The sequence below is a fragment of the Balaenoptera musculus genome, chromosome 11, assembly GCF_009873245.2.
Source record: "Balaenoptera musculus isolate JJ_BM4_2016_0621 chromosome 11, mBalMus1.pri.v3, whole genome shotgun sequence".
Taxonomy (NCBI): Eukaryota; Metazoa; Chordata; class Mammalia; order Artiodactyla; family Balaenopteridae; genus Balaenoptera; species Balaenoptera musculus.
In genome coordinates this window covers 87,377,505-87,390,624 of record NC_045795.1, presented here as the reverse complement: position 1 = coordinate 87,390,624, position 13,120 = coordinate 87,377,505, and the positions used below count along the sequence as shown (strand labels likewise).

The following is a 13,120-nucleotide window of genomic DNA, read 5'->3' as shown; positions in this document are numbered from 1 at the left end:
TTCACGTGCTTCCTCATGACCCTCTCATAACAGGGATTCAGTGGCACCTGCTTAGTGTCTGTGGCATTTTGGTTTCTGCATTCTCTGACAATGAGAACCCCGCTTGCATGGCCTTTGAAGTATTTACGTATTTGCTCACTCTCTGTGTGTGTAACCGAGGTAGAATTGCCACCATCACCTGCTAAAATGCCACCGCCTCTCCTTTCCCTGTCCACGTCCCTGTGCCTTGTACTGAGGACTGTGTCCCCAAACACCACCACACTGCATTCGCCCCCCGCACAGATGCCTTCGTCACCCAGAATAGGCCCAGCCAAGCCGCTTTCCCATGTGGATGACAACTTCACTCTGCTCGGGTTCAGATACCGCTGTGATAGACCGTCTTCCACGTGGATGCCCTCTGAAGCCCTCCTGGGCTGTAACTCCCCACACTAGGTAGCCCCCCGTACCCTGCTAGGACTCTGACACCCTAGGCCAGGCTTCCTCCTCCAGCCCATCCCAGACTTGCTCATGAAGACCCCACCTTATCTCTGATATCTGATCTCTGGTCACCCTTGTACCTCCCATCCCCTGAACCCCTCTTGGACACTTAACCTTGCTCACTTTCATCTAATGACTTTAGGCCCGAATTGTCTGAGGAGGGAATACCATGCTAAATTTAGTCATAAGGAAAGTTAGGCTTATCAGCTCCTCTTGGGAACAAAATAAAAGGGCCTTTGTATCTTGAATTCTAGAATATACCATCTTCTACTTGCTTAAGTCTCCCAAGTATTGTCCAAGTGTTGAAGTCTCTTTTGTCTCTGAGGATGTTAGTATAAGACAGAATTTACAAAAGTGAATACAAGATAATACACAGAGTTCATTTCCACAAATACATGTATATACCACTCTCAAAGAATCCCAGATTTTTGAAAATTAATTTACATTTCCATGATGTATATAATTTCTTATTAGAAAGAACTGCAGGATAGAATTACACGGTTGACTTAACAGGAACTGATATTTGAGATTTGCTAGCTGATTTATCTGAGAAATGGTTTATCTCATAACACTTTTCACTTTGTCAAACACCCTAAGATTTAAAGATTATGTGAATAGTAAACACCTTGCTCACCATGTCCCTAGAATAAGCTTTTGAAGATGGAGCTCTTTAGAACTTAACTGGACAGTATTCTCCTGGGTGCTATAAGGAAGGGCTTTTAAGACATTTCAATATGCTTGTTTTGGGACATAAAGATCATGATTGAGTGAAGGAGAGTGACTCCCAAGAAGAAGCTGAAATCACTGTGTGTCAGGTAAAATGAACAATGCCCTTTAGGCATATTTCTGGTGTTTTACATAATACAGAAAAGTCAAACCATTCTTAGCATGTCCTCCTAAGGTAAGAAGCAAATATAAGTAAAAATATTGTCTTCTCCCTCTCCCAACTTCTTCTGTGAACAACGTTTTAAACTCGCCCGTATTTCTATGAAATTGTCATTTGTAGCTAAGGCTGTTCAGTCCAGATAAAGGAACTGTCAATATCCAGGATTTTAGTGAATTACACACTTCATCTCCTGGGTAGAAGAGAAACCATTTGCAAACCCTGTTCATTACATTACATAATTCCACATGAAATACCTAGAATAATTCTCTTTTTATTACTCAGAACTCATTAAGGAAGACAGGTGCATTAAAACAATATGCATACAGTGAGTGGTATGGTTTTCACCTTAAAATAAGTAGACACCTACTTGAAACCTTTTATACCATTGGTTTGGCATCCCCATTGGCTCACAAATATAAGTTAGGCTCTTAATCACTTTCACTCACATACAAAAAAACCCCAAAAACTCTATTTGAATATTTCCTGACTTTTTTTGGAAACATAATTCCAGTGCTTTAATGTAAGTTTTCAGCAGCTTTGCTATATTTTATTTTGGTTCAAAAGAAGAAGATGGAGATTTTGCACATTCTCATATAAATATGATATCATAAGAAACAGTCCATAGGATTTATTAGAACTGCATAGGTGATACCTTTTCTACATAATTTACAGTTGAAAAATGAACTGAATATTTGGGAGAACTGATCATTTTTAAAGACATTTCACTGCAAGCAGACAAGTGGCTATAATTCTCAGTAGTTGCATTTAGTCTGAGAAAATGATTCTGTCTTTGGAGACTCAGCTACATATATCTCAAAACGCCAAAGATCATGCGTGAAAGATTTTTTGAAGGTGGTCTTTCAGATATTGGTATTTAATTCAAATCTTTAATTTCATTGAGGCATATGATGCCATGAATATTGTGAAATCTTTCACAGATAAGAGTAATTCAGAAAATATCACTTTTTGTTGTCAAGAGCTCAGGTTGGAGATCACGTACCCTAAGAGTCAAGTCTTAGAAATGCTACTTACCAGCTGGATGACCCTTGGGCTTTTGAGTTGAGCATAAACTAACCTTCAACTTGTTTGACTGTAATTAACAAACAAACAAACAAAGTATATTTACATGTTTATAATATAGAAGTAATATATATATATATTTATAGACATAGGTAGATAAATATAGCCTGGACATAAACATAGATATAGATATATAAATATAGATATATCTTGCCTCTTAAAGTGGTTACATTTTAATGCACTGTAAAGAATTTCCCATAATGGGTAGAAAATATAAAGCAATTTCTCAATAAAGTGTAGGTCTTATAAGTGATGAGACAGAAGGCAGAGTGAGTTTGTCCAATCGGGTTAAAATAGAAGGAGAATAATCCTCTGTGTTAAAGAAACATTTTTTACTAATCATGGCCAATTTAGCAATTTATATGAAGATACTCTTTTTCAAATGTGACTTTGGTATGAAGCTGTACTGTCCTTCAGTGGAGGGAGAGAATATCTCCCAGGCTGGCACAGGGAAAAGCAAGGTGTATATACAAGTTGAAAAGATGTAATGATTTTCTTTCTATAGTATGGATACCTTTTGGTGCTGAGGTAATATTCTGAGAATTTTGCTTATTGCTTCACGCTAAAATGAAAGGTAGATTTCATAGATAGAACTCACTGGCTCTGCTGATGACATCTGAGCACATTGGTGCAGGAATTGTTACAGAGCTGATTGTTGCTAGAATCAATACTATTTATCATAGGGTTTAATCCCATAGAAATCGTTAACTAGGGTGCCAAGCAATTAGAATGAAAAAGCAAAATATATAAAGAAGTCCCCAGAGCAAGACAGAGCTACTGTTTGTTTTGATTATTGATCCCTTTGAGCTCAACCTCCTTACTCGGCCTCCAGTCAGTCAGCTGAGCAGAGCCAAATGGAAATCCATTATGTTTATTTCTTTTGGTTTCAAGATGTAGACCAAGTCAACCAGACGGTCAAGTTTACTATTCTGTGGACACTCATGGATTGGAACTGGAAAACCATTAAAAAAAATAAAGAAAGCAGTTCCTAGGCTAGCTCAAAGTCCTTCTCTGGGGATTCATGATCTCTTTGGTTCTGCCTCCCAGGCCTCTGAATCCAAAGCCTAAACTCTCCCCTATGCTATACTGCTTCTACAGATGTTAATGACCAACGTGATTAAGTTTAATTTTTCTGAGCGCCAGACTTCAATAGTGAGATCCACATACCTGTGCTCTCTCCTTGTGCATGCCGATAGGCATCGAGAAAAACTGAAGGTGAACTCTTGATCTCCCCAGTCTCTGAACGTGGAGGAAGTGCCACCACCACTCATATCCTTCTAATACCCTCTACTTCCATCCCACGTATTCACTTCACCACCAAATAATCTTGATTATTTTACTTTCTGAATGTATATCAAATCTGTCTGTGTTTTTCCGTGTTCACTACCATTATTTTATGTCAAGCCACCGCCATGTCTGGCATGAAATATTAATATCTACAAGGGTTGGTTGTTTCCCCCTGTTTTTCTTCTCCAATCTGGTCTCCACACTGTGGCCCAAGAGATCTTTTTAAAAATGGAATCTGCTCATGACACATCTAATTTGTAAGTCTTCAGATCTTTTCTGTTCTTAAATCTTCAACAAGGTCATGAATACTGTAACCTCTTTGTCCTTCCCCCACCTCGCCCACGCTGGCCACGTAGCACCTTCTTTCTCTGCTGCACAAAGTAGTTTCCCAAGTTAAGTCCTTCTCATTCTCTTCTTCTTGCCATATTATTCCCCAGTTCAAATCTGACCCACTCATATCTCCTCTCCTGGAAGCCTATAATTTCCCTCATATTATATGTGTCATGAGGACAGGAGTTGCATTTTGTTCATCTGTAGCCCTGGTACTCAGCCTAGTACCTGGTACAGGTGCTTAATGATTTGCGTAAAGGAGAGAGAAAGAAAAGGAAAGAAGATAGAGATTTTTAGACCATTCGCTTCAAATTTAGCGAGGTTTTTATGAGGGACACGATTTGTTTCTCAAAGGACCAAATGGAGAAAAGCGATTAAATTTAAACTGGAGTAATTTACACATGAAGAATTTAGCCAACAGAGACAGGAGGAAAATCTGTCAAAGATTTGACTAAGACATTCCCCTGGATATCTGTATTAGTGCTGCTTTAGAACATCTTGAAACCCAATGATTATATAAAAACATATGGTGATGATAAATTCTTATGCATTCATTATTATGTCATATGGTTATGTATGAGACAACTTTCAAATTATTGTTGACATTTTCATTTCGTGGAATCGTTGAGATGGCCGTGTCCCAAATCTAAGAATCCTCATCCGTCTGTCAACACTCCAGCTCTCTAAAGGTACAGAGAATGCCCTGGAATTAGGTGCACTCCTGTTAGTGGTGGAGTTTCCCTCTTAGATTCCTTTCTGATCTTTGACACCATTGGACAAGTCTGGATGATTTGAGAGCCACAAGAATTCACAGAAACTTGGAATAATTTTTCCATGGTAATAAGCCACCATTACTGGAATGAGCATAAACAAACTTGTCAAATCTTTTCTTTAATCAAAAAGAATCCTTAGTATGTCTCCCGTTTCCCCTCCTCTCTCCTGATAAGGTGGGGTCTGACTGGACAAAGGAGAAGTTCTCGTTCCTAATGTGTTTTGCTTTCTGCAACCAAAGGCGATGATCAATTGGAAAGGTTTGGGAGGTCCCCTACTAGGCCAGTTATTAACATCTGATTGCTAAGTTCATGGGTGGGTTGAAAGGAATAGAGTGGGTAGCGAAGGGGAGGATTTACTTGTTTCAATGAAGTGACTACCTGTACAAAAGTGTTTTTATATTTTGACAACCAGTATAGATAGTGTTACCAGCAAAACATCACTTCTGACCCAGGCTATCCCTAGTCATTATTTGATATAAAAAATTGTATTGGTAAAACTACTGATATATGTTTGGGAAATTTTAGCTAAAACTTTTTTTCCTAATGATAAATGGTTAATATCCTTCAGCTCAAGGGTTCTCAAAATATCACCTTGGAACTCTTGGAATGTGTTAGAAATGCAAATTTTCCTTTTCCAACTCTGACAAACTTGGGCGACGCCCAGCAATTTGTGTTTTAACAGAGTGTCCTCTGGATGAGTTAAAACACCCTCCGGGTTTGAGAATCACTGTGTTAGGTCGTTAACACGGTGCACGCTGTCAGAATACGGTCATCTCTGGCCATTTAAAGCAGCTTGGTTGAGGACCTATGTCAATGCGGACAGGTGTTTGTGAGATGCCCAGCTTCTGGACAATGAGAGCGCTCAGTCACTAGCTAAGAGACTTATTCTTGAGCATCTATCTCCCCGCAGGCAATTCAAATGCAGGTCTCCAGAAAATTACTATATGTCATAGACATTCATAGTCACCGCCAGTTGTCAAAATCATAAAATTTAAACCTGTGTGTGTCCGTGGTCTACTGTATTTACTGTAAAAGTGTTAAATTTAGAATGGTGAAAATGGATTTTTAAAGGTGTAATAATTAATGGGATCTGGGATTACATTCATATTGGATTTTTTAAAGTAGCTAAAATGGTACTGCTATATTTAAAGGCACTTTAGAAATCAGATGATTATTCTACCTGGGAAGGACATATCTATTAAAGAAAAAAACAAAAAACAAAGAACAGAAAAACCTCAGGGGCATTATATTGCCCTCAAAAAGTGCTTACTTGAAAAATTATACTTAGAAGGTAAAGATTAGATTCCAAATCCTTTTCAAAGAAAAAAATATAGTTTTTCAGGCCACTTTTGAATTCATTGAGAGTTCAATCATCTCCCTATCCAGTAAGGGGTCCACGAGTCAAACATCACCACGTGCAGCAGAGAAACGTTCAGAGTATTTGGTGGTGATCCTTGCTCAAGCTCAAACTTTGTTTTGACATATTCTTATTACATATTCATTTCTCTTCTTGAAAGGTATATTCTACTATTTCATCCGCTCTTTAGTTTGTGCATAGCGATTATAGTTTAGCAATAGAGATAGAAAGTTCAAGGCTAGAGATCCAAACCTTTAATGGTTCACAAAAAAACAAACATTGACAAAGTACTGGATAAATATTCTCATCTCAAGGTATTAATCGCAGTTCCAATTACACAATGGGTGTGAGAACCCTTGAGTATTTATTTAAAGAGCCTTTGTTCCTTTACATGATTTTCTTTTCAATTATAACTATGTTCACCTCCACTGCTTTACGGTGAGGTGAATTTCTCTCTCCACGCTTCTGTCCACACAATGCCTTCTGAAGGGGAACAGAGGGCACTGCCTTCTCCACTTGTGCACAGATTCCATCTTTGCTTGTAACTAAAGTCTCGATTCCAGTCCTGACTGTAGCCATTGCTGCATTTAGCCTAGGGCATTGGCTCTGTCTGTTGTCTGCCGGGAGCCTTACTATCTGTAGAAAATCACCCCTTCCTCCTTCCATGTGTTTTGCTAGTGCCATCACTCTAGGGCCTGGCCCACCCCTGTGGCTGTGTAGATTGGACAAGGGTGAAACACGGCCTGAGCTCCTGGCTCCCAGCCTTGGCCCCATGGGCCTGGAGGGGGGAGCAACCTTTGGAGCCTATGCTTCCTTGTGATTATCTGCCCCATAGAAGGGGCCTTTCTTATTATTTCTACGGAGGAGCTGGCAGGGCCTTGCTCCCTATTAAAGCAACAAGACAAAAATGAAAACGTTAAGCCTTTAATCGCTTTCTGTGATGGTAGCAGTAGGAATCTAAACCCAGAGAAGTAGCCCACTCCCCTGTCCCATTTCTTCCCATGGGGCTGCACATCCGTGTAGGGTTGGGCGGAGGTGTCCGCCCCGAGGAGGGATGGGTCCTCCCCTTTTAAAGGAGCCTGGACCCAAAGGCTCTGGCAGTTTTATGGACCCTGAAGTTGAGAGGAGTGGGAAAGGGAAGATCTAGGAGTAGAAGAGTGCTTGGTGCGTAGGCACAGGGATCTGACCTCTCCCTAAAAGGGGGCCTCGGCTGAGATACCTGAAGGAGATGTCTGCCGGAGACTTCAGGTAAAGAGACTGAGGAATGAGGGCTCTGGGGCTGGAAAGGTAAACGTGTGAAGAGCACGACCGGCCGGGGACCTGAGTCCTTGACTGCATCCCCTTTCAGAGACCGCACGGCAGTGGCTCTGCCTGCCAATTAGAGCCTTTGGAATCTCCCATAGTCGGGTCTGAAAAATCACAGTCAGGATTTTAACTGGGCGCCAGACTCCTCGCTAACCCTGTCCTCTTCTTGCCCGCTTCATATTCAGGCTTGTGTCCTGAAAGCTACAGTCTAATGGAAAACATCTTGAATTTTTGTGTTAGTTCATTTTAACCTCATTTTATGTGCTCTTTGGGGAATCCTATCATTCACTTGGGGAAAGTGGCATTTTTGTCATTTACCACCAAAACATCACCTCGTTTTTTGATCTTGTTGGTTAGTTACGCTCCTGGTCTCTGCCACAGATATTTTGTAAGAATAAACTCAGCATGAACCTCTTGGCTTGCAGTGTCCAACACAGGACACTTGCCCTTTCTCTTTCTTTCTGAGACATAGGCTCTCTCTCATCTCCTTAGCTGGAGGTAGGCTCCTCTATTATCAAGTTGGGCATGTATTATATGCTCCAAAAATATGTGTTGACTTAAATAAGATGACTCCTTTTATAAAAAAAAAAAAAGAAGAAGAAGAAGCTGCCATTTCAGAGTGGAGTAAAGGAAAGCTCTCTGAAATACTAAGCTCTAAGTTAGGAATCCAGAGGAGAAACAAGAATGTCTTCAGGACCTTGAGAGCAGTGAAACACCTTATGTTGCTGGCTCTAAGGAGACACAGACATAATTTGCATTGTCCAGTGGCCTTGCTTGCTTTTGTACATGAAGAGGGAAGTTACAGAAAGAAAACTACCTCAACTAGGTAGTTGGATGTGAGGGGAGAGAAGGGTGGGGAAGGAGGCAAAGATGATGTAGGTTTTCAAGCCTCATCTTCACTCGAAGATGTTGATTCTGTTAGTGTTGAATTCTGACTCTGCTGCCAGTCATAGCTATGAATAACACAGACCAAAAAGGAAACCAGCAAAGGAAGGAATTTGCTTGTACACTGGAAATAGAGATTGGGCGACTGGCGTTCTGCATGCTAGATTTTAGGTAAGAGTGAGAAGCAGAGGAAGTATGCAGCATGCAGTTTGAGGTGTGTGTTCAAATTAAGAAGAAGGGTCAGAGATGCTGATTTGGATGATCATCCTTATAATGAGTATCATTAAATCAGTAAACACACAAGCATACACACTCACACACACATATGCATACATACACACGCAGACACACACAGCAGGATAACCACCACCACCAAAAAAAAAAAAATTAAATCACTAGGGGGAAATATCCATATAATCCAATTCAACCTCCACATAAAAAGCAAAAGAATATATCATTTAATAGTAATGGAGAATATCATAGAGATGTTATTTCATAAGAATTCCACACTAATGCTTAATCTTCAGAGCAGTGCACTTAAAGACCATAAATATGCTTCTGTTTTTGGCTTTGAGTCATGTGAAAATTTGACTTGATATTACACCCTAAGAAGGAGTCAATTTCCAAGGAAGGACAATATAAATGAGAAAACATAACATCTAATTTGTAAGTCAACACAATTGGCCAGAGGGAGGTAAAGGCAAGGGCTTATATTCTAGACTGACTGTGTTTCCCTTTCTTGTAAAAAGAATATTTTGCCTTGGCGAATGCTTGGAATTCGTTGATTTAAGAGGGCAAAAATAGAATTGAAAAGAAAAGTACTCTGTCTCTTCGTAAAAGAAAATATCTTCCCTTGACCATTCTGTTGCTTAAGGATAAACATATTCTTATGTATTTCTTTCAATAAAGTACTAAGTTTGTTGCATTGAAGGTTTTAACCTCTTAGCTCTGTGTTAAACTGATAGATTCAGCTTCTATCAATCCAGGTCATTGTGTCCCTGGCAAGGGTTATCTCTCGGTACACACCAAAATTATGATGTTGTCTAACCACTGAATCATTGCATCCCTTGAGGTCAGGAGAACTTATCACCTATGTCAACTAAATGTTATCCCTGCCCTCCCTGAAATTATAAGCTTTGTCCACTCTGATCAATTATTTTTCTCTCTTTGGAATTTGGGTTGCTCCCCATATAGTGCAGGTGTGATTTATTTGTGTTTGTGATACATTGTGGTGTCTTGAGTTTATAACTCTCCTTGTTTATCTTTTCTTTCTCATCAACCTATGATTTAGAGTTTTCCTCAGAAAGGTCAAGTGAAATGTACAACCTAGAGAATTTCCTTGCTTTCTCTTGATGGACTCACTTGCCTGTCTTCCAGAGAAGGATGGCTAGATTGTACTTAGGATATGATTGCCTTTCTAGAAATGGAGGATGTAGCAAGACTAGTGATAGAAAGCTCCATTTTTCATATTCTCTATTTAACTTCTTCTCCAGCATGTCCTATCAGGCACAAGATTTCCAGTTGCTCATTAATGTCTGTTCTCAGGGTTGGCCCCTCTATCAGTATCATACCTAAAGTTCATTGAAGTCAAGATATAAACTCTTCAAAGTAAAAATGAAGAGTTTTGCCCCTCCCATGGGAATTTCAAGATTATTTCAAGATTATGTGCACCATAATTTTGACTTCATGGTAGTATTATAAAGTTATGTTTTGGGCACTGGAGAAGGACCACAAAACTGCCTGTATAACAGTTGAAACTCTCTCTCCTTTCTACTCATCTTGTAAAAAAAATACAAAAAGAAGCGGGGTGGGGGGGGACACATTAAAAGTTCTTTCTCTGATTTTCTCAAAACACATCTCTTTCTGAGAAATGAATAATATTTCCAGCTATAGAGACTTAGACTACCTGTTGGCAATTTTTGAATGATCAGCTATAACAAAGACTCCATGTGCACAAAGCATCCTGTTTTTTGTAATTATTATAACATGGAGACAATTCAAGTATATTAGTACAGATGGATTTGTTTTTAGAGTAAATAATAGTTGACTACTTGAGGGAAAAAAAAAAGTTGAGATTTCTACTTCACAAAATGCATCTAAATAAGTGCCAAATGGAAAAATGCTAAATCATAAAATATATACTCTATTAAATATATATAGTATTTAATAATAAATGAAAAAGGAGAATAATGTATGTAAACAGGTAAGAAATACATAGAAAGGGAGAGTTTTTCCTAAGTAGAAAGGCAAAAAAAGAAAACATAAAGGAAAAATTATATATATAAATAGATAAAATATAGATGTATCTGAATAAAGGTTAACATCTTCTATGTATGATAAATATTAGACAATAACAGAAAAACTGGCACATGTATTATACAGTAAAGTTAATATCTGTAATGTGTAAAGAATTCTTAGTAATAATAACAGGATAAATGACTCTATTGAAAAATGAGCCAAAGATATGAATAGAAGATTTTCAGAGGACTAATCACTGTAAAAAGTAACAAGGCCAACTTCACTAGTGTTCTAACAAATACAAACTGAAAAGAGAAAAAAGCAATTTTTTGCCTGTCAAACTGGCAAGCCCTTTCTATCACCAAAGAAAAAGTTGATCCATTTTTACCCAGTTGGAAAAACTAGCTGGGTTTGTACTTCTAGAAAGATTACATGTTAGACTTTCTTCAACATGCTTCATTGCACAAGAGATTTGTAACAGCAGCCATGTGTATGTATATTTAAAATATATATATTTTTACAATTTTATTCCTTTTTTGAACCTGTATATTTTTAAACTCCATTGAGGTATTATTGGTAAACAGAAAGCTGTACATATTTAATGTATATAACTTGTTGAGTTTGGAGATATTTTTAATAAAAATTTCCAAGCATAAAAAATATAGAGAAGAATATACCCATTAACTAGATTCAATATTTATCAAGATTCAAAAGTGATTTTGATCAAAAACATTTTTTTTGTAGTTTTGTGTCCTAATCTTGGATATGACACCAGCATATGGTACTTAATAAGAGACTCATAATGTGCAGAAATTGGATCTTGAACTTCAACCTCTAAGATGTTATTCTAAAACAATTATCTAGGATTTGAATATGACTCATTTTTCAGATGTTAAGAATGATAGAAAATGGCTTACAAATTTACTTTTCCTAAATGAACCTTTATACTATTTATGAAATCGGGCAGAAAATAGTTACTCTGCTTAAATGATTTGGACTTAGTCCAAATCACTAGACTCCATAAGCCCTCCTCTTTTCACAACTTCTAGAAACTAATGGGTCTTAACCTCATAGATAGGTCATGCACAGTGCTCAGTGACTCACTATGGACACTTGCACCCTTCTGAAAGCTCTGAGGTTGATACTGTGGTTACTCCTCTTTCCCAGATGAGGCTGTGTAAATGGCCTGGTGTTAACACATCAAGGTCATGTTAGCATCTGGGCATCCAGGATCCAGAGCTTCCTTGTTAAAACACTAGACAATTACCGCAATGCTAAAACAAGAAAACGGAACCGCTTTAAAAAAATGAGTTAGTAACAGATGAATCCAGAATGACGAGTCCTGAAAGCATGCCTGGTGTTTGTTTGGCTTTTTTGAAATAAAGGTATTCATTTTTCTTTTTAATTTGACTTTCGTATTGTTCTAGTAAAGCAAATGCCTTGGACATATTTGCAAAGAACCTGATGTGTAGAAAAGGTGATATTTTATTTTTCAAATTTATTTATTTGTTTATTTATTTATTTATGGCTGCGTTGGGTCTTCGTTGCTGCGCGCGGGCTTTCTTTAGTTGCGGCGGGCGGGGCCTACTCTTTGTTGCCATGCGCTGGCCTCTCATTGCGGTGGCTTCTCTTGTTGCGGAGCACGGGCTCTAGGTGCACGGCCTTCAGTAGTTGTGGCTCGCGGGCTCTAGAGCACAGCCTCAGTAGTTGTGGCACATGGGCTTAGTTGCTCCGCGGCATGTGGGATCTTCCCGGACCAGGGCTCGAACCCATGTCCCCTGAATTGGCAGGCGGATTCTTAACCACTGTGCCACCAGGGAAGCCCAAGGTGATATATTAGCTCTTGGGTAGAACCACACTCTCCTACCAGACTTTTCCTTGTTGTTGTTTATATATTTTTATAATAAAATAAAATAACACTTACAAAAAAACCCCGCACAAAGCAAATGTATGCCCTAATACATTCTTTCATGGCAACTACCATCAGGTTAAGAAGCAGAACTTTGCCGCCTGCCCCAGTGCCTTTCATGGACTCCTCCTCAGTCACAACCCCTCGCTTCTCCTGTAAGTAGCCATTACCTTGACTTTATAGTAAACATTTTTAATGGTTTTTTATCACCCAAATGTGCAGCCGAGACACTTCAGTTTAGTCTTGCCTCTTTATTTTAGTCCTTGAAGTTTTTCTTAATCTATGGGTTCTCGCCCCATCTTTTTTTCCCTACAATTTGTCAGTGCAATATTATTTATAAAACCATCCTTTATAGGTGGTGACATGCTTTTCCTGCAAATAAATTCAGCCACTGAACATGAGCAGTTATTCTGTGTTCAAAGATGCTCAACCACCCTTTAAACCTCAACAGATGATTCTTCCAGATCTCCCAATGTGAATATTTCTCAGTGTTTATTTTCATGCTACTTCGGGGAGGGAAATTGTCTAGAAGTTAAATTTAAACTTCGTTTTGTTTTAAGAAATAAAATTGATTGAATAGGTAAAGTGAGGCT

The 13,120-nt window shown here is 38.7% G+C and overlaps 1 protein-coding gene across 1 annotated transcript in view; it reads right to left on the bottom strand.

The window, feature by feature from the left end:
- The window catches only part of LOC118904292 (AN1-type zinc finger protein 6-like), a 28,352-nt gene extending 21,583 nt beyond the window's left edge, over nucleotides 1-6,769 (bottom strand). The window contains 1 exon segment of the mRNA XM_036870189.1: nucleotides 6,582-6,769. Coding sequence (XP_036726084.1) covers nucleotides 6,582-6,769 — 188 coding nt within the window.
- Nucleotides 6,770-13,120: the final 6,351 nt, after the last annotated feature.